At 39.8% G+C, this 19,467-nt stretch overlaps 1 protein-coding gene across 2 annotated transcripts in view; it reads left to right on the forward strand.

Annotated features, from left to right (window-relative positions):
* The window catches only part of LRRC49 (leucine rich repeat containing 49), a 115,470-nt gene that overhangs the window by 38,857 nt on the left and 57,146 nt on the right, over positions 1-19,467 (forward strand). For both annotated transcript variants that reach the window (XM_073303708.2, XM_073303709.2), the window contains exon 9: positions 3,555-3,616. In XM_073303708.2, coding sequence (XP_073159809.2) covers positions 3,555-3,616 — 62 coding nt within the window. The remainder of the gene's footprint in view (positions 1-3,554; positions 3,617-19,467) is intronic.

The following is a 19,467-nucleotide window of genomic DNA, read 5'->3' on the forward strand; positions in this document are numbered from 1 at the left end:
TTTTGTAAGGGAACAGGAAAAGTACCCCATTCATGCTGGGCTGTTTGCGCTTGGCTAAAGGGATCATCCCAGAGAATAGCCACGCGGTGGGGTGGTGGGAGGTATGTGCTGCACATCCACCCAAAAACCGCAGCCCCTCCTTTTAAATGTGAAACCCAATCCATTGCTTGCTATGGGAAAGGATGGCGCTGCAGTTTGAAACCATTCCCACATGTTTTGCATACAAAGCCAACCCCACGTACCCTTTGCCTTACTATGGCTGCATGGAAACCGAATTCTGTTGCCCAGCCATGTGTGATGTGTCACCATAACGGCAGGCGCTCAATATAAAAGGCAAAATGCGACCTTGTACCTAAAGCACATGTGCTGTCTGCTGTGAATTGCTAGATTCACAACTGTGAAAGAGTCTCCGTTTTGTTCTCAGAAATGTATCATCATAAATTTTACTCTCCCTTTTTTTCTCCCCCCAGGTGCAAATGTTTCTAGGCTCCCCCATTATCTCCATCCCTGAGGTTATTGCAGATTAGAAGGCGGAAAAAACGCACTTGCAATTACATGTTTTCCGAGCTAATGCAGTGCTCCTGCACTGATAGGGCACAACTGAATGCATGGAGGCATTCAGTGGCAGAGGCCAGGAAAGCATTAAGTGAGCGCAAAGAGCAGAGGCAGGAGTGCGAAGAGCGGAGGCAGGAGGTGATGCTAAGGCTAATGGGGGACCAAATGGACATGATGAAGCGTCTGGTGCAGCTGCAGGAAAGCCAACAAGAGCACAGACACCCCACTGCATCCATTGTACAACCTCCTGACCTTCTCCCCAAGTTCCATATCCTCCTCACCCAGACGCCCAAGAATGCGGGTGTGAGGAGGCTCCGGGCACCCAGCCACTCCACTCCAGAGGATGGCCCAAGCAACAGAAGGCTGTCATTCAAACAGTTTGATTTGTAGTGTGGCTACAATAAGCAATGTGGGGTTGTATTTCTCTTCCCCCACTCCACCCTGGCTACCTTGTCAGTTATCTCCCTTTTTCTTTAATTAATAAAGAAAGAATGCATGGTTTCAAAACAATAGTTCCTTTATTTTGAAGCCGGGAGGGTGGCTGGCTTACAGGGAATTAAAATCAGCAAAGAGGGTGGGTTTGCATCAAGGAGAAATACACACAACTGTCACACAGAAGGCTGGCCAGTCATGAAACTGGTTTTCAAAGCCTCTCTGATGAGCAGCGTGCCCTGCTGTGCTCTTCTAATGGCCCTGGTGTCTGGCTGCTCAAAATTGGACGCTAGGCGATTTGCCTCAACCTCCCACCCTGCCATAAATGTGTCCCCTTACTCTCACAGATACTATGGAGCACACAGCAAGCAGCAATAACAATGGGAATGTTGGTTGCGCTAAGGTCTGATCTAGTCAGCAAACAGCGCCAGCAAGCTTTTAAATATCCAAAGGCACATTCTACCACCATTCTGCACTTGCTCAGCTTATAGTTGAACTGCTCCTTAGTACTGTCCAGGCTGCCTGTGTATGGCTTCATGAGCCGTGGGAGCAAGGGGTAGGCTGGGTCCCCAAGGATAACTATTGGCATTTCAACATCCTCAACTGTAATTTTCTGGTCTGGGAAGTAAGTCTCTTCTTGCAGCTGCTCAAACAGCCCGGACTTCCTAAAGATGCGAGCATCATGCACCTTTCCTGGCCATCTCACGTTGATTTCAGTGAAATGTCCCTTGTGATCCACCAGTGCTTGCAGCACCATTGAGAACTATCCCTTGCAGTTTACATACTGGTTGGCAAGGTGGTCCAGTGCCAAGATAGGGATATGCGTTCCGTCTATTGCCCCACCACAGTTAGGGAAACCCATTGCAGCAAAGCCATCTAGTATGACCTGCACATTTCCCAGAGTCACTACCCTTGATAACAGAATGTCAATAATTGCATTGGCTACTTGGATCACAGCAGCCCGCACAGTAGATTTGCCCACTCCAAATTGATTCCCGACTGACCGGTAGCAGTCAGGCATAGCAAGCTTCCACAGGGCTATCGCCACTCGCTTCTCAACTGTCAGGGCAGCTCTCATCTTGGTATTCCTGCGCTTCAGGGTGGGAGAAAGCAACTCACAGAGTTCCAGGAAAGTAGCCTTACGCATGCGAAAGTTTCGCAGCCGCTGTGAATCATCCCATACCCGCAACACTATGCGGTCCCACCAGTCTGTGCTTGTTTGCCGGGCCCAGAATCAGCATTCCACTGTATCAGCCAGCTAAATTGATGGAAGCAGAACTTCAGTTACTCTGTGACTTCCTTACAGAACTTAGGGTAAACTTACACCCATGTTTGTGATGCTTGCAAGCTACCCCAAGGTAGGGTTGCCAGTTTTGGTTGGACATATTCCTGGAGGTTTCATCACATGACATAATCTTTAATTTCTGGATACTCCAGGACAGTCCTTGGCAACCCTACAGGGAAAAGCAAACAATTGTGACTGTGGCAGACTGCTACCCAAAGAAAATTCCTTCACATCCCACAGTATTGTGATCAGCTAGACACTGAGGATTTGAGGAAGAATCACCATTCACACAACCTCTTAATACCTAGCCTTTAGGTGTATTTCTGTCCTGCTCTTTCCCCATGTCAACTATAACCACAATTAGAAGTCATGGAGACTAAAGCTGATGGGGGGTGGGAATATGGGTCTAGCTACTGGAAAAATACAAGTGGCCTGCCCCTGCACCAGTCTCCAAGCACTTGGACTGGGTGTGTTCATATCCGCAAGTTGGAGAATGGGTTTTTACAGGGTAGGGAGATGCATCTAATGGCATAAATGAATATGTGGATGGGTAACGACAAACCGCAATCCCTAGTCAATGTGGATTTGTATTTTGCGCATACAGCTTGCTCTTATTTGCTTTATTAACATGTTGAATTAGATACTATTTCAAGTATTCCAAAAGATTTATAGTAGCATTTAAAACCACCAATAACAATTTTGTACTGTTAAAATACATAGCTTTTGGAAGATTGGACTCCAGAGTCCATCTGTATGTTGTTTTTTATTCATATGGTGTAGATTTTTATACAATTTAAAAGATAGTGAGTTGGTTGATAGGAGAGAATCCTGACTTAAGTCTCCCATTGACAGTACAGCCACTGCAATTTGGAAGGTAATTTATGAGTTTGCACTTTGAAGCTTTAGTGCAGAATGGTCACAACATCAAATTTATATTTATGCAGTTTGATTACAGCATGCTTGCCCTGAAGCTTAAACGCTGAGGCAAGCACCTTGGCTCCTTTCCTGAAAGGCTGTTAAAAATGGTTAACAGCAGTCTCATTCTCTTTAACGCTATTTACCTTGCAAGTGGTGCAGCTTGATCTGCAGAGTAGATATCTGCACTGAAGCACTCCCTTGGAGTCTGCACCAGAGAGGAATGGAGCTGCATGTTCAACAGAAATCAATGTTGCAGCAAGGTTACAGAAAATAGAAATGTGTATATTTCATCATCAGGCCAAGTAGAGAGGTTCAAAAGATGTTCTCTTTCAGCTGCTGAATTTATGCTTCTCTTTCTTTCTAGAAAGATGTGGATACTTTGCCCTGCCTCCAGCATCTGTTTCTCAGCTTTAACAATATATCTAGGTAAGGGGACTACCAGTTTGCTTCTTATCGGTAATTTAAGTATAATATTGCAGCTGTATTAAGTTAAAATTGGAATACTTTGCAGGTGGTTACAATTTTCTAATATGGCAGATTGAATAAGAAATATACAATGTCTGGATTATACAAAATGTGTGAAACTGAAGTTCTCTAAACCCTCATCCTTTAAATGTACATTCTATTTATGAAAATTCTACTATTCTGTTTAAAGATGACCATACAGTTTATAGTTATGAAAATAGAAAATAGTATTGTAAATACTGTATAATTTTAGTGTTAATTTAAGTATCTGTTTAACAGTATATAAGTTACATTTATGTTTACATTCATCACAACATAAAATATCGAATTAAAATCTGTTTAATTGATGTGACTAGATTATTCTTCATTTGTATTGCTTTCTGAACATCTTTTGTTACCTAAAGCTGCAATCTGTATTCATTATTGTGTCACTCTTTCAAACTGGGCCATCAGAACGTAGTAACTCAGCTTTCTCAGTAAGACTTCTGTTGTTTTAAGAACTGATGAGCATGTTTCATTATAAATGTATAGAAATGTTTGTCATCTACATCTGTCTTCTCATCGTATTTTCAAATGTTACTGGATTCTGTATTTATAGTCATCCCAAAATAAAAGAAAATGTTATTTTAAAAAGTACTGCATGCACGATTTTCCTTAGAGAGCAACTTATGGTTGCTCATATATCTTAATCATCATAAATATAGAACTAAGGAGAAATCTAACAGCATCAAATTATTTTATTAGAGACCTAGAAAAGGTACTGCATTCCTTTATTGCTGGAAAAATCATGATGTTTTTGCTGTACTTATTCTCTTTGTAGGGATGGAAAATAGGAATGATTTATGTTAAAACTAACAGAAATTGTTATTATACTAGTAAGTTAGAGTATTTTATGCAGACCTGCATTTTATTCCTTGCAAAGACCTCCAATTTACTTGTTTATGAGGCTTATGTTCTTAATGCAGTGATGCAGCATTTACCCTTAAAATTACTGGGTATTAAAAAAAGTTGAAAATCTAATACGAGCTTCTACTAAACTATAGATATTTCACATGAATTAATCTGCTAGTGCCTCTGCTTCATGTTTTAAATTTGGGTAGTAGCAGACATAGATTAGCATTTTATTTCTGTTGAATAATGGTTGGTTCCCAAATTTTAAACATACTTTTTGTTTCTGTTCTGCCAACAAATGTCCTAGCCTGGTTTTAGCAGTTGGAGGACTGCAGTGGCCAGTTCCCCTGTCACCAGAAAGTATTGCTGCAGTCAGTGGTAATTACTTTATGATTTTATGTAACTGACCTAGTAACTCATCCAGCTCTCAGCCTCCTCTCCCACAATGTTTTATACAAAATTATACTATTATTTTTTCAGTATACAAGGAGAGAAAAGGACCTAAAAAGAAGCTTGGCAAATCCAATTGGTTACATAATCTGTAGCTGATTTCAAACTAATATCTTGCTTGCTTTTATAGTTTATTCAGCGGGTTTGCAGGGAAGCTATATGTGCACAACTCAGTCTTAGAATTTGTCCCTACATGGGATGTACATACCTTAAACATTGTCTTGCAAGTATGTAATGTTTAGTTTTGGTTTTGGTTTTGGTTTAGAGTTGAAATCAGTTTAAAAAAAAAATCTGAAATCAGTTGAAAATCGCACTTTTCCACTGTATGAACCTTATGTTTGGACCAACCTAACACTTTACATGCCAGTCACCATTATAACATCTTGATGGTGGTGACATTTGGCTTGTTGATGTTTTGAAATGTTGACATGCCATTGAACAACAGCATTTCATCAAGGAGGTGAAACAACACTGAATGTACATTTTGTGTTATATAACTGATGCGTGACATGTTTCGTATCAGGGAAATAATTTAAAAAATGTGTTTTTATAACCAATTATGTACTGATATTTTTCCTGGTGCAGTTTGACTTGACCAAGATGTTTAAACTGAAAATTGGCAAGTGTAATGGGAACTTTAGACACAATTTTAACATGGAGTATTGCTGTAGTAAGATCAAGAATGAAAGTTCCCACTACCCTTTGTACGTATTCTCATGACTTATTTATTTAGATTTACCATATGCCTTGTGGTAAACTTTGAAAATATATTTTCAAGAAACAATTCTACATGCATGTGTATGTAAAAAGACAAAAAAATATTTCAGACAAATGACAATACTTATGCAATGATCTAAAGCATTTACTCACAGGTACACAATGATAACTTGCTAGCAGCAGCAGCAAGATATGTTGCAAAAGTCTGGTTGTATTCACAGCTTGGTTTCCTTAGAGTCAGTTAATCAGATATTGATTTAAAAAATTACTTCATAAGATGTAATAATACGGCCTTTATGTTAAATCAGAATATCTCCAAAGGAGATAGAACATTTTAAAAAGATTAATTTAGAATGAATTGTTTTGACATAGCAAAAGTTCACATTGGAGCATCAGTTTGGTGCTTGTCACATGGCAGCAAGAGTTGTTGCATCATGTATTGATAAACATTGACATGTATCAATTGGAATGTCTTTGTAATATGCCTCATTACAGATGAGGACATTTCAAGCTGTTATGGTCTTAATATTAATGAGATATTCTCTCCTCTTCATTTTCAGAGGAACCCCAGAATGCTACTGTTCCTCTAAAGAAATCTTTTGTACACAAGTTCCCAAGTGTTCATGTTGTTAAGACCTCATAAGCTAAAACCAAACCAAGAATTGGTATGGGGACTGGAACAAAGAAATAATGTCTTATTTCCGTCCTCAGCTTGGACAGATTTAGTAGTCAGGCAAACTAATAGCATTCGCACCTGTTACATTAATTTAAATGGAATATATGGGCTTAAGGTGTTGACATAACCCCATAACTGTCCAACATTAAACAGTGTTAAACAAGGTTTGGGCATGTGGTAACATGGCAAACACACCATTAAGAATCCTATTAACCTTTTATTAAAAACATAGAAAAGATGGAAAAACACTTAAAACATTTAAAATGTGAAGTATTTGTCAAATAAGGCTTTCACTTTAACAACATTCCTTGTTCCCCTTCCCTTTAGCTGGAGAGTTTTTAGAAGGAAATCCTCCACCTCCTTGTTTAACAGCCTCTTTAGATCATATTAAAGAGGGTATTAACTGTACTTTTGGGGAAAAGAGAAGAAGTTAGTTGAGATGAGCTGGAGCAGTTGTTGCTGTTATTGAAGTACAATCCTGTTTCATCCCAGGTGGTGTTTGGGATTCAGATGGAGCCAAAAGAGGTGGCAATATCATCTGGGTCCCTCTCTCTGGCATGGTCTGGTCAGGACCAAACTCTCAGGATCAGGATGACAAAGGCCCTGGGTTCCAAGAGATGGTGGGGTTGGAAGCCATGGTGGTGAAGCTAACTCCATTAGACAATTTTTCTCCCAAAAGTCTCTCTCTTTAAGAATCCACCCAGGGAATGGTGGGTGAAATAGCCCATCCTCTCATTATTTTGTCCACCAATTAGACCAGTATACCCATTTTGGTTCACTAGTTTCTGGTTCCGCACTTTTCCAGTTTACTAAGCAGGATCTTGACAGGACTTGAGTTATATCACTAGGCCTTTTTGTTTGGACTAATTCAGTTATTTTCATACCATTTCCCATGAACACTTGCTATTAGAAGTTTTTGTGACACCTTACGAACTTTCATGCATTTTTTTACACCAGTTGAAGTTCCGGGGGCGGGCAAGAGCAAGCTTTTTACAGTTAAGTTCACAATTAGGGAAAATATTGTAGGCCCAATTATTGCAACACACCTTGATGGTTCCTTATAATCTATTATTATTTATTTGTATTATCGTAACACCTAGGAGCCCCAGTCAGGGACAAGGATCTCAGTGTGCTAGGTGCTGTACAAACACAGAATAAAAAATCATTTTTTGGACTCTTGCTGAATTATCCAGACTTCTCATCTAGATTGTTATCCGGCAGAACTTTGAGATTTTTTTGCTTTTAGAACTATTTAACTTGCCCCACTAGAGCTCGGAGGGGCGGGGGGGTTGTTATTACTGGTATTTCTTAATATGAAAACGAAGAAGTCTATTTTTATTCCATGTCTTGGAGATGTAAATTAATTTGCCAATGATTGTAAACTTTACAAGGCCATGACTGTCTTCTATTCTGCATCTTGTAAATCATATTTATTTAGCAAAAATAGGTTGGGTACAGATATGACCCCTTCAGGTGTGGGTTTTGGAGAAGAGGAGCAATTTTCCCATCTGGTTACTTAGTGAAAGGAATGATTTGAACTATTGTAACACTCATCTGTTACAGCTTTCTATTATGCAACTGCAAACAGGTTAGCAACACCTTTATGGTGGACAAAGAGATCAGAAGAGAGTATTGAAATATAGCCTGTATTGGTGTAACGGGTCATCTTTTATGGCTATCTCTGTGCTGTGCCACAGTCTGAATCCTGATTTGCAAATATTCAGGATGCTGGGAAATATCACATTAGAGCTTGTTTGTCACTACTTGCGCATAACTTGCTTTGGGCTTCTCTTCATTGCAGAGTTAGCTTGAGGTATAACTAGAGTGTTGCCTCTAACCCAACTCCGTCCTGTCCATGTACAAAAATCTAGCTCAAGTTAAGTGGTGCTTCCTACTTGAGCCAGCTGGTCTGTCAGGGGTTTGGACTAAAGCCTGAGTGCTCCCCATGCCTGAACTAGTGATGCCGTGGGGTTGCAGCTTCTCTCTGCTGCTAATCCAGTCACTCTGGGTTGCTCCAGTGTGGTTTTGCTATGAGAGCACTCTCACTCAGGCTAGGCTAACTTAGGAGGAGTTAGCTCAAGTGTAGATTACGAAAGCTAATACTTCATTGAAGACAAGCCCTTAGAAATCAGTTGTTGGAGACAATGTGATAGTTAGAGAGGGCTTCTTCATTTAGCTTTGGCTTTTTGAGGATTTATTTGTGAATTTATTTTTTAAACAAAAAAATAATTAAAAGCACATTTTATTATAGCACGGAGTTATTTTTTTTTAGGGTTCATGCCCTTAAAAAAAAGGAAAAAGGAGGGACATCTGTTTCAGTTTCACTAATAATCTGAGGTATGTTGAAGTACTCAGAACTTCAAAGCACCACAGTACTCATTTATCATAAGGGGTTGAAAACCCAACCAACCTTTCTAAAAAGTTTTTTGTTGTTTCCTGAAGGAGATTGATTTGTTTTTTTAATTCTGCATGTAGCAGCAGAATTTCTAGAAGTATAAATACTGTACAGGCTAATTCTTGTAGAAGAAGGCTTTAGTGCAGCTATTGAATTCTGATGTATTTGAAACTAGTTTTGAAGGTCAGAAGTATTAGTTGATTTAGAATGAATATTGTCACACTAAAATCTAATCTAGCACAATAGAGGTTCACAAATAACATCACATTTAACTCTGCAGTCACAAAAGTTTCAGGCCAAAGTCTTCTGCAGAACTAAACTTTTAGCTTTACTAAATTTATTTGTGTGACATTTCAGTGGAATGATGGATTTTTTTGATCAGGTGATATTGTTAAATAGTAACTAATAAATCATCACAACATTCATAAGGTAGGTAGGTAATTATTGTCTATTTTACGGTGTGAAAATTAAGCCACAAAGCAATCTAGGCTAAAAATTTCAAACTTGGCTCCTAAACCTACTCACTAAAAAGGCCTAATTTTCAAAGGTGCAGAGCACATGAATTGACTTCAATATTAGCTGCCAGGTGCTCAGCACCTCTGAAAACCAGGCTACTATTTTAGGTCCCTTAATATGGATTTAGTAGCCTACCTTTATGACCCAAGGCCAACATTTTCAGACCTGGGTGCCAAGAGGCATTTAGATACTGTAACTAATTTTTCAGAGGTGCTGAACATCCCTCGCTTCTCTTGATGCCTATGGAATCGGAGGGTGCTCAGCACTTTTCAAAACGAGACCACCTATTTAAGTGTCTTATTTTGGCCAGCCACAATTGACACTTTTTGCCTAAGTGAACATATCCAAGGCCATGAGAACTGTCACCTACCACCTTTTCAGCTTTTTCCATCAGTAAAGGAAAAGGATACAGACTCTGCATCTTTAAATAAAGTTTTACATAGGTCAGTCATCTTTTAGTATAGCCTGATGGAGCATTGCTGCATGATGTCTGCCTCTTGGAACATGCTACTTGTCAGGGATGAAGTCTTTTGTTTTTGCCTAGGTGGAAAGCCCAGGTTTAGGTTAAAAAAAATTAACCCTGTATTCCTTTCAGTTGTCCCTTGATATCCATGGGATATGTTTCGGATCTCAGTAATCTGTAACAATACCTCTTGTATTCTACCATTTTCTTCTCTATTTCAAGGATCTGTACCCAGTTAACAATATAGCTGAGCTTTCTCACTGTTTATGTCCAGTCCTTGGGAGAAAACTTCTTTAAAAAAAAATTAGTCCCGAAAAACTTGTAGTCTGGTATCTTTCATCTTACTGGGAACCCTAGCACCTAAACGTTTACTCCTTACATTTGATTCTTCAGACTTCTGACTTTGCATGAAAGATTATTGTATTTATTATTTATTTAGATTTAAAATAATAAAAAGATGCTTGTCCAAGAGACTTTGCACACTAACACATCAATAATACAATACAGATTTTACCATTATTTTAGTACATACTTCATCTTGGACAAAAGAAGCTTCTAGTGTTGCTGTTGACTTTTTCTGCAGTCTTCAGCCATGCTAAAGTAAGTGGCACTTTGCCTTCTAGATTACTGACTCTTGATGAGTTTTTTGTTGTTTAATTTTTGCCACCACAGTTTGCAAATGACAGGTTTCAGAGTAGCAGCCGTGTTAGTTTGTATTCGCAAAAAGAAAAGGAGTACTTGTGGCACCTTAGAGACTAACCAATTTATTTGAGCATAAGCTTTCGTGAGCTACAACTCACTTCATCGGATGCATTCAGTAGAAAATGCAGTGAGGATGTTTTATACACACAGACCATGAAAAAATGGGTGTTTATCACTTCAAAAGGTTTTCTCTCCCCCCACCCCACTCTCCTGCTGGTAATAGCTTATCTAAAGTGATCACTCTCCTTACAATGTGTATGATAATCAAGGTGGGCCATTTCCAGCACAAATCCAGGGTTTAACAAGAACGTCTGAGGACCGGGGGGGAGTGGGGGGTGGAGGGAGGAGGGTTAGGAAAAAACAAGGGGAAATAGGTTACCTTGCATAATGACTTAGCCACTCCCAGTCTCTATTCAAACCTAAGTTAATTGTATCCAATTTGTAAAAGAATTCCAATTCAGCAGTCTCTCGCTGTCTGTAATCGTGTGACCAGAGAGATTGAAGTGTTCTCTGATTGGTTTATGAATGATATAATTCTTGACATCTGATTTGTGTCCATTTATTCTTTTACGTAGAGATTGTCCAGTTTGACCAATGTACATGGCAGAGGGGCATTGCTTGCACATGATGGCATATATCACATTCATAAACCAGTTGGAGAACACTTCAATCTCTCTGGTCACGCGATTACAGACATGAAAGTTGCGATATTACAACAGAAAAACTTCAAAACCAGACTCCAGCGAGAGACTGCTGATTTGGAATTCATTTGCAAATTGGATACAATTAACTTAGGCTTGAATAGAGACTGGGAGTGGCTAAGTCATTATGCAAGGTAACCTATTTCCCCTTGTTTTTTCCTACCCCGCCCCCCACTGTTCCTCAGACGTTCTTGTTAAACCCTGGATTTGTGCTGGAAATGGCCCACCTTGATTATCATACGCATTGTAAGGAGAGTGGTCACTTTGGATGGGCTATTACCAGCAGGAGAGTGAGTTTGTGGGGGGGCGGGGCGGAGGGTGAGAGAACCTGGATTTGTGCTGGAAATGGCCCAACTTGATGATCACTTTAGATAAGCTATTACCAGCAGGAGAGTGGGGTCGGGGGAGAGAAAACCTTTTGAAGTGATAAACACCCATTTTTTCATGGTCTATGTGTATAAAACATCCTCACTGCATTTTTCACTTTATGCATCTGATGAAGTGAGCTGTAGCTCACGAAAGCTTATGCTCAAATAAATTGGTTAGTCTCTAAGGTGCCACAAGTACTCCTTTTCAGTTTGCAAATGATCTTTCTCAGCATGAAATCTTTTCCCAGCTCTAGCAGTGTAGAAGAAATTAGGCATAAAGATGATTTTTTTATATCACAGGACTCTTACATTGTTTGTAGCTTGGAGAAAGTTTGTCTTTAATGATCAGTTCATGTCCGTACTGATAGTTAAGTGCAAAGAATAACTTGGTAGGTTGTTCCCACAATAATGAAAACACTTCAGACTCCAAACAGAATACATATGTGACGGGTTGGATTGCAGAAACCCCTTTGGGACTGCTCCCTGATGTGCCTGGACTACCTCTGAGCCTGCTTTCCCTGCCAGCTTGGGACTTCAGAGCCCTTCCTGGTTGTGCCAGACACTCTAGCCTGCTACGAACACAGACCCAGGTCTGAACCATGTCCCCCAAAAGCTGCAGGCTTAACTGGAAAGAGCTTAAGAAGTGTTCCTGTCTCCAACACTGCGGTACCAAGCTCCCAAAGGGGTCCAAACCCCAAATAAATCTGTTTTACCCTGTATAAAGCTTATACAGGGTAAACTCATAAATTGTTCGCCCTCTGTAACACTGATAGAGAGAGATGCACAGCTGTTTGCCCCCCTCCAGGCATTAATACGTACGCTGGGTTAATTAATAAGTAAAAAGTGATTTTATTAAATACAAAAAGTAGGATTTAAGTGGTTCCAAGTAATAACAGACAGAACAAAGTAAAATAAAATAAAGCACGCAAAATAAAATAAATAAAATAAAGCACGCAAGTCTAAGCCTAATGCAGTAAGAAGGTGATTACAGATGAAATCTCACCCTCGGAGATGTTTCAGTAAGCTTCTTTTACAGACTAGCCTTCTTCTAGTCTGGGTCCAGCAATCACTCCCACCCCGTAGTTACTGTCCTTTGTTCCAGTCTCTTTCAGGTATCTTTCAGGGGTGGAGAGGCTACCTCTTGAGCCAGCTGAAGACAAAATGGAGGAGTTTCCAGGGGCTTAAATAGACTTTCTCTTGTGGGTGGAAACCCCTTCTCCTCTCCTATGCAGAATCCAGCTGCAAGATGGAGTTTTGGAGTCACGTGGGCAAGTCACGTGTCCATGCATGACTCAGAACTTTACCTGCCGATGCCACATTCCCAGGAAAGCTCAGATGTGGATTGGCATCTCTCAGAGTTCATTGTTAGCTTAAGTGTTTCTTGATTGGGCACTTTCTGAGAATAATCTTTTCTCAAGAAGCTGACCAACTGCTTCACTGAGACTACTTAAAATCAAACAAGTACATAGCCAATATTTATAACTTGAATACAAAAATGATACATGCATGTAAATAGGATTAATATATTTAGTAGATTTTACCCTTTGCAGAGATATGTTACATGGCGTATCTAGCATAAAACATATTCCAGTCACGTCATATTTACAATCATAAGCATATTTCTATAAAGCATTATGGGGTGCTTCTCCCCTAAATATTCCAGCCAGGAGCCCCTGTCTTCAGAGCTTAGGACTTCCTCAAACTCCAGTCCTGAGGCCAGTAACTTATTTTTAAACATAATTTAGAGCTATTTTGTGCATTAGAAATAAAATCCCTTTCTCACTTTTTTTTTTTAAATGGAAGAGCGGGCATCAGAATGAAGTTGTACATCTGTAGGACAGTTTAAAAACTGGTATCCTCCTGATAATTATCTTAGGGGTCTCTTTAGATTAATGTTTAACAGAATGATTAGAGCAGGATGCACTGATAGAACCTATGAAGTAATAATACAGAATACCCTGCACAACTAACTTATACTATTTTAGGGGTGGGGTAAAGTTAAGATTCCAGATCCGTAACAATATCTATACACTGAAACCTTTCCAAGAGATCACCCTTATTACATAACCTCCTGCCTTAAGAGACCTCCTAAAAGCATTAAGTACAGTTCTGTTCTATCTTTTATTAGAAGATCAACTGTTTACTCATCCGTTGAGTGATTGCTTAACTTAAAAATGGATAATACACTTTTAAATACAATATTTTAAAATCATATCAAACCACCAGCACATAAAGCAAGTATAGTTTTGCACTCTTCCTCGGTCTTAGTGGCCTAATTCTGCTCCCATTGAAATCAATAACAAAACTCTCATTGACTTGAATGGGGCAAGATTGATTCTTAGGTGGTTATGTTGTTAGCTGTTGCAGGAAATCACAGAATCAGATTTGTTCAGTAAGTGAGGGAGGAATTATTTTAATGCAGTTATAATTTTCAGTCCACAAATATGCCTCTTTAGATTTTCATATTGTGTCTAGCACTATTTTGTCTGGTTTCAGAGTAACAGCCATGTTAGTCTGTATTCGCAAAAAGAAAAGGAGTACTTGTGGCACCTTAGAGACTAACCAACTTATTTGAGCATGAGCTTTCGTGAGCTACAGCTCACTTCATCGGATGCATACTGTGGAAACTGCAGAAGACATTATATATACACAGAGACCATGAAACAATACCTCCTTCCACCCCACTCTCCTGCTGGTAATAGCTTATCTAAAGTGATCATCAAGTTGGGCCATTTCCAGCACAAATCCAGGTTTTCTCACCCTCTGCTCCCCCCTCCCCCAAACTCACTCTCCTGCTGGTAATAGCCCATCCAAAGTGACCACTCTCTTTAAAATGTGTATGATAATCAAGGTGGGCCATTTCCAGCACAAATCCAGGTTTTCTCACCCCCCCATCCCACACACACAAACTCACTCTCCTGCTGGCAATAGCTCATCCAAACTGACCACTCTCCTTACAATGTGCATGATAATCAAGGTGGGCCATTTCCAGCATAAATCCAAGTTTAACCAGAACGTGTGTGTGTGTGTGGGGGGGGGGGTTAGAAAAAAACAAGGGGAAATAGGCTACCTTGCATAATGACTTAGCCACTCCCAGTCTCTATTTAAGCCTAATTTAATAGTATCCAATTTGCAAATGAATTCCAATTCAGCAGTTTCTCGCTGGAGTCTGGATTTGAAGTTTTTTTGTTGTAAGATAGCGACATTCATGTCTGTGATCAGTAATATCATTGATGTAAGATTGTGAACGGTTTTGTTCTATTTACAGACATGCGTACTTAAACAAATTTTGTAATAAATAATAATTTTACTGAAAATACACTATTTACCTTTGGATTATGGAATTACCGGCAAGGTGGTCAGAATGTGTTGCAGACTATTGGCGTGATCATAAAGATGTTTTCATGCATGAATAATCTCACTGAAATTGTTGAGGCTGCTCAGATAAATAAAGTTACTCAGGAGGAAATGTTTATGGAGTTGAGCCCCATATTGCACTGTATTTTTTCCAATAGACTGATCAGCTTTAAAGGTCAATTGAGATGCTTTTTATAATTATCAAAGTTCACTTTTGTTTCTCCTGTATCATTTGATAATATCAGAAACACCCAGCATAATGCTGGGATCTGCATTCTCTTAATTCCTTTTCCTGTTTTAGTTGGTTTTGATATGGCCAAGAGTAGTAGGGAAAGGCTACAGTTCCAAAATATAGTTTTAGCAGGTAACTAAATGAGTAAATACCCTTTAATTTTAAACTGTTTTTATATGTAATTTTATATCTTCATGTATATTCCCTGAGTTTTGAATCTTAGTTTTTATTAACTTAAAAATAATATTAGTTCAATATTGTGTCCAGCAAAAATCTAAATTGAGCACTTTTAGAATTGCATAGTAGCACGTTTAAGCATTTCTTAGCATAATGAAGCATAACCAAGGTATTTTACCAGACCTTAATTTTAAACAAAATATTTGATGAGTAGTAAGAATAGAAATACATCATTTTTATTGTTATAAAATAAGCAATTTGATTATATAACTAAAATTTGATGCCATAGTTTGACTCATGTCTGTCTTGCTCATGCTCATTCTCACTTTGTAATTAAGTTGAGATGATACCTTAGAATATCTTTTAAAGTCAGTAAAAGTGATTATGGTGGAATTCATTATGTGAATGAAACTGGCAGAAACATGTACAAAATATTTTTGAAGTCTATGGTAAACTTAAATAGATCTAAAATTGAGTTCTTAATTTAGTTTCAAGAAAATTGTACATTTATCTTCGTTTCCCACTGACACAATTTCAATAAACAAGAGGATGCATATTGATAATTAAGTCCAGTTATTGCCTGTATCTTCCTATGCTTCCCCCCCATAATCTTTTTTCTTCAGAAATAGATTTCCTCCAATTTCTTTTATAACTCTGCTGTGTGATAGCCTATCAAAGCATTTGTCATACTCTTAGCAATGTTATTGAACTAAGAACTGGGCTGAAGAGTCCTGTTCTTCTAAGGCTCTAGCTAAGTAGAGCTGGTCAGGAATTTTTCAATGAAACGTTTTTTGTCAGAAAATGCTGATTAGTTGAAACTGAAACTTTTTGAGGGAAAGAGGGTCTGTTTCACTGAAACTTTCATTAGGATGGTTTCTTAAGTCCAGGATGGAATTTCGTGGGGGGACACCCGCCCAAGAATAGTCAATAGCTTAGTGGTTAAGGCATACCCTGGGATGTGGGAGACTCGTATTCATGTTCCTGCTGTAAATCGGGCATATCTAGGATATGTTGGTTTTTCTGGGGTGTCTCTCTCTCTTCCCTCTCCCCCCATTCCACATAAAACTTTGAAAAGGTCTCAGTTTCATCCAGATATGAAGCAAAAACATTTTGGAGGTCTTGAAAATGTTCTTGAGACAGGAAAACAGTTTTCTGCCCAGCTCTATAGCTAAGTCATTAGAGGGAGAGAAAGGTCCCCTTCATGCTTTGCTATTATACGAAGGGAAATTGTCCCAATGTTTATGGTCCAATGCTCCTTACCATCTGTTGCCTCAAACAGGAAGTTGAGCCATCTTCTGGGAAGTAGGGCATTTTAAACTTACTGAAAAGTTGGTTTATTTTTCTTTAGGGAGAAGATTGTATATATTAGTGTTATTTAAAAAACCTTGTGTAGTATGTAAAATAGCGTATTTAAACAAATATTAAAAAATATTTAATGATTAGCCCAGAATTCTTGATACCTTTAAACACTGGACATTGTCAATGTTATGAATTTAACAGGGAGAATATCAATCCTTCCTCTCATGTTTTTTGCAGGCTAATTAGGAAAACTATATTTCATTATATGTCAAGAATGGCTTAGTATTTCTTATCAAAGAAAATCTTTAGTAGTAGTAATGTTGTTCTATCATTTGTAAATATTTTTGGAATATTATGTCACCGAAGTAATTTGGGGAGTTCGTTGCAGAATCTGTTGTTAGAGAAGTGATAACATCAAACATATCTTTTCTTTTTCTCAATAGGTCAGTTTAAACATGCATATATAGGTCACAATCAAAACCAACAGCTAATTAGAGAACAGTGTTTACAGTACATTACTCAGTTGTGAGAAAGATTTTATTACTCATAGCCTGTATTGTTTGTGCATTTATATTACAGATGGATATTTATAGCTCTTTGTAGATCTCCAGAGTTTAGTTCATGATGACAGGCATAGCTAGGATATAGGCACATTTTTTCCTGCTCTAATCAGAGAAGAAAAAAAATTGAATAATTCATTAGATCCTTCAAGAACATGTTTAATTTGTATGTGATAGTCTGTGTGCTGTTTTTTCAGTAGAAGTCTGAACTGTAGTGCCCTCCTTTTTAGGGAAAAAAGCACACACTTCTTCGAGGAGTGTCCCTGTGGGTGCTCCACTTTAGGTGAATCTGCACCCTTGCTCTTGTAATTGGAGATTTTTAGTAGCAGTGCCTGGTTGGGTTGCACATACGTTGTCCCTGTCTCCCGCCATCTCAGCTGGTTACATAGTGCTGTCCGACCAAACCTCCCTCAGTTCCTTCTCTATGGCTCTTTGCTTGAGGCTGAGCAATTAGCAGAGCCTCTGAGCTTATCATAGTCTAGCTTTAACTTTAGAATACTGGTTAGTTAATCAATAGTTAGTTAATAGTCAATATTTTCCTTCCCTATCTATTCGCCATTCATTCTTTCTTAAAAAAAATTCTTATCTTTGGAGTTTAATTTTCAGTTATTAGGATACCCCTTAGTGTAGTATAGTTACCCTCCCTCTTGGGAGAAACCCTATTCTAAGGGGCATGCCCAGCTCCCTGGGTTTTAAACGTTGCCTCACTTACCAGTCCTCACAGTGTGTCTGCTGCCTTGGCTAGACACACATACCACAAAAGTTCTCACACTGCCACAATCTCAAGGCTCACTCTAGGAAGGCAAGGGACCTACACCTAAAACGTCTCATGATAGAGAAGTCTCTGCACCCAGCATCCGATTCGGGATCACAGACCCCTTCTGGGCACTGGTCTGCAACGGCGGCATCTGACAGAGGTTCCCCAACGCCCTCTCAGAGGAAGGAGCACTCTGCCAATAAGGCGACAAAGAAGCAGGTGCTGACCTCCCCTCCTCATGAATCTGCCAAAAAGAGATGTTCCCCAATCTGTCATACCCCACTGGTATCGAAAGCACTGAGACCCTCCGCTTTTGAGGTAGTGGGACCATCCAGTACCATGGGTATTGTGCGAGCTAAAGAGCCTAAGCGGGCTGGCTCGGAAAAAGGCACTAAAGGGAAACCTACCATCCTTGTCTTGGTACCACTGGAGACACTCAGACATGCGACACCAAGCCGCTTGGCAGCACTACAGTCTATGGCGCCGCCTTCTGCCTCCTCAGTGCATAGCACACGTCCCTTGGCACCGACAACTGTGGTAAGGACATCAATACCACCGACAACACCCTCCTTGGTCCTGATGCTCTCGGTACCACAGGAATTTCTCTGCCATAAAGATCTTCTGGTCTCTTTGGCACTGGAATCTCCACTCCTTGGTACTGACCTCACTCCAGAACACATGGTACTGTGCCAACTTACCACCCCACCCAGATCAGTTCCTCCTTTATCCAGTGACGAGGATGATGAAGATGAAGGAGAAATCTTTTCCTTCTATCACTCCTTGCCTATCCACACAGCCACCAGACCAGGTCTGCCAGAGCACATGAATACCAACCCAGACCCGAAACTCAAGGATGGTACAGACATCCATGGATGCTGCCACCTATGGATTTCCACCACAGTGGCCTACTAGGACACATGGGCAGTATACCACCAACACTATCCTTAGCCTCCCAGTCCAGCCAAGAAGAGGTTGAGGCGTTCTCCATCATGTTCTGTACCTGGACCCTTTGAACCTCTGGAAGAGGCAGTAGAGGAATTGGAGGAGACTTTGGATCAGGAAGTCATGCAAGATGCCAATTTTTCATCCTCTTCTCCGGATGAAGCTATCATGCCCCCACCACCCACAGTGGGGGATGACTTTAAACAAGATTGCAGATTTCCTTGCTATACTTCTGGAAGAAGTGGTGGAGGCCCAACATAAGTTGCTGGACATTCTCCAGACTTCAGCCTCCTCCAAGATTGCTCTCCCAATAAATGAGGCTCTCATGCGTAAAATGACTAGACCATCAAGACCCAGTCAAGACCATCTGGCAGACCCCAGCAACAATTTCACCCACCTGCAAAAGAGTGCAAAAAAATGCTGTGTCCTTCCCAAGGGGATGGAATTTCTATTTTCACACCCACACCAAACTCTTTGGTGGTAGAGACCATAAACGAGAAGGGCAGACAATACCGTTCCAGATCTTCCCCATGTGACAGGGACTCTCTGGAAGCTACTGCCTCTTTTCCCTGATCCAGTTTTAGTCAATCTAATCACCACAAGTCAGCC

This window comes from Lepidochelys kempii, chromosome 10 (genome assembly GCF_965140285.1).
Source record: "Lepidochelys kempii isolate rLepKem1 chromosome 10, rLepKem1.hap1, whole genome shotgun sequence".
Lineage (NCBI taxonomy): Eukaryota > Metazoa > Chordata > Testudines > Cheloniidae > Lepidochelys > Lepidochelys kempii.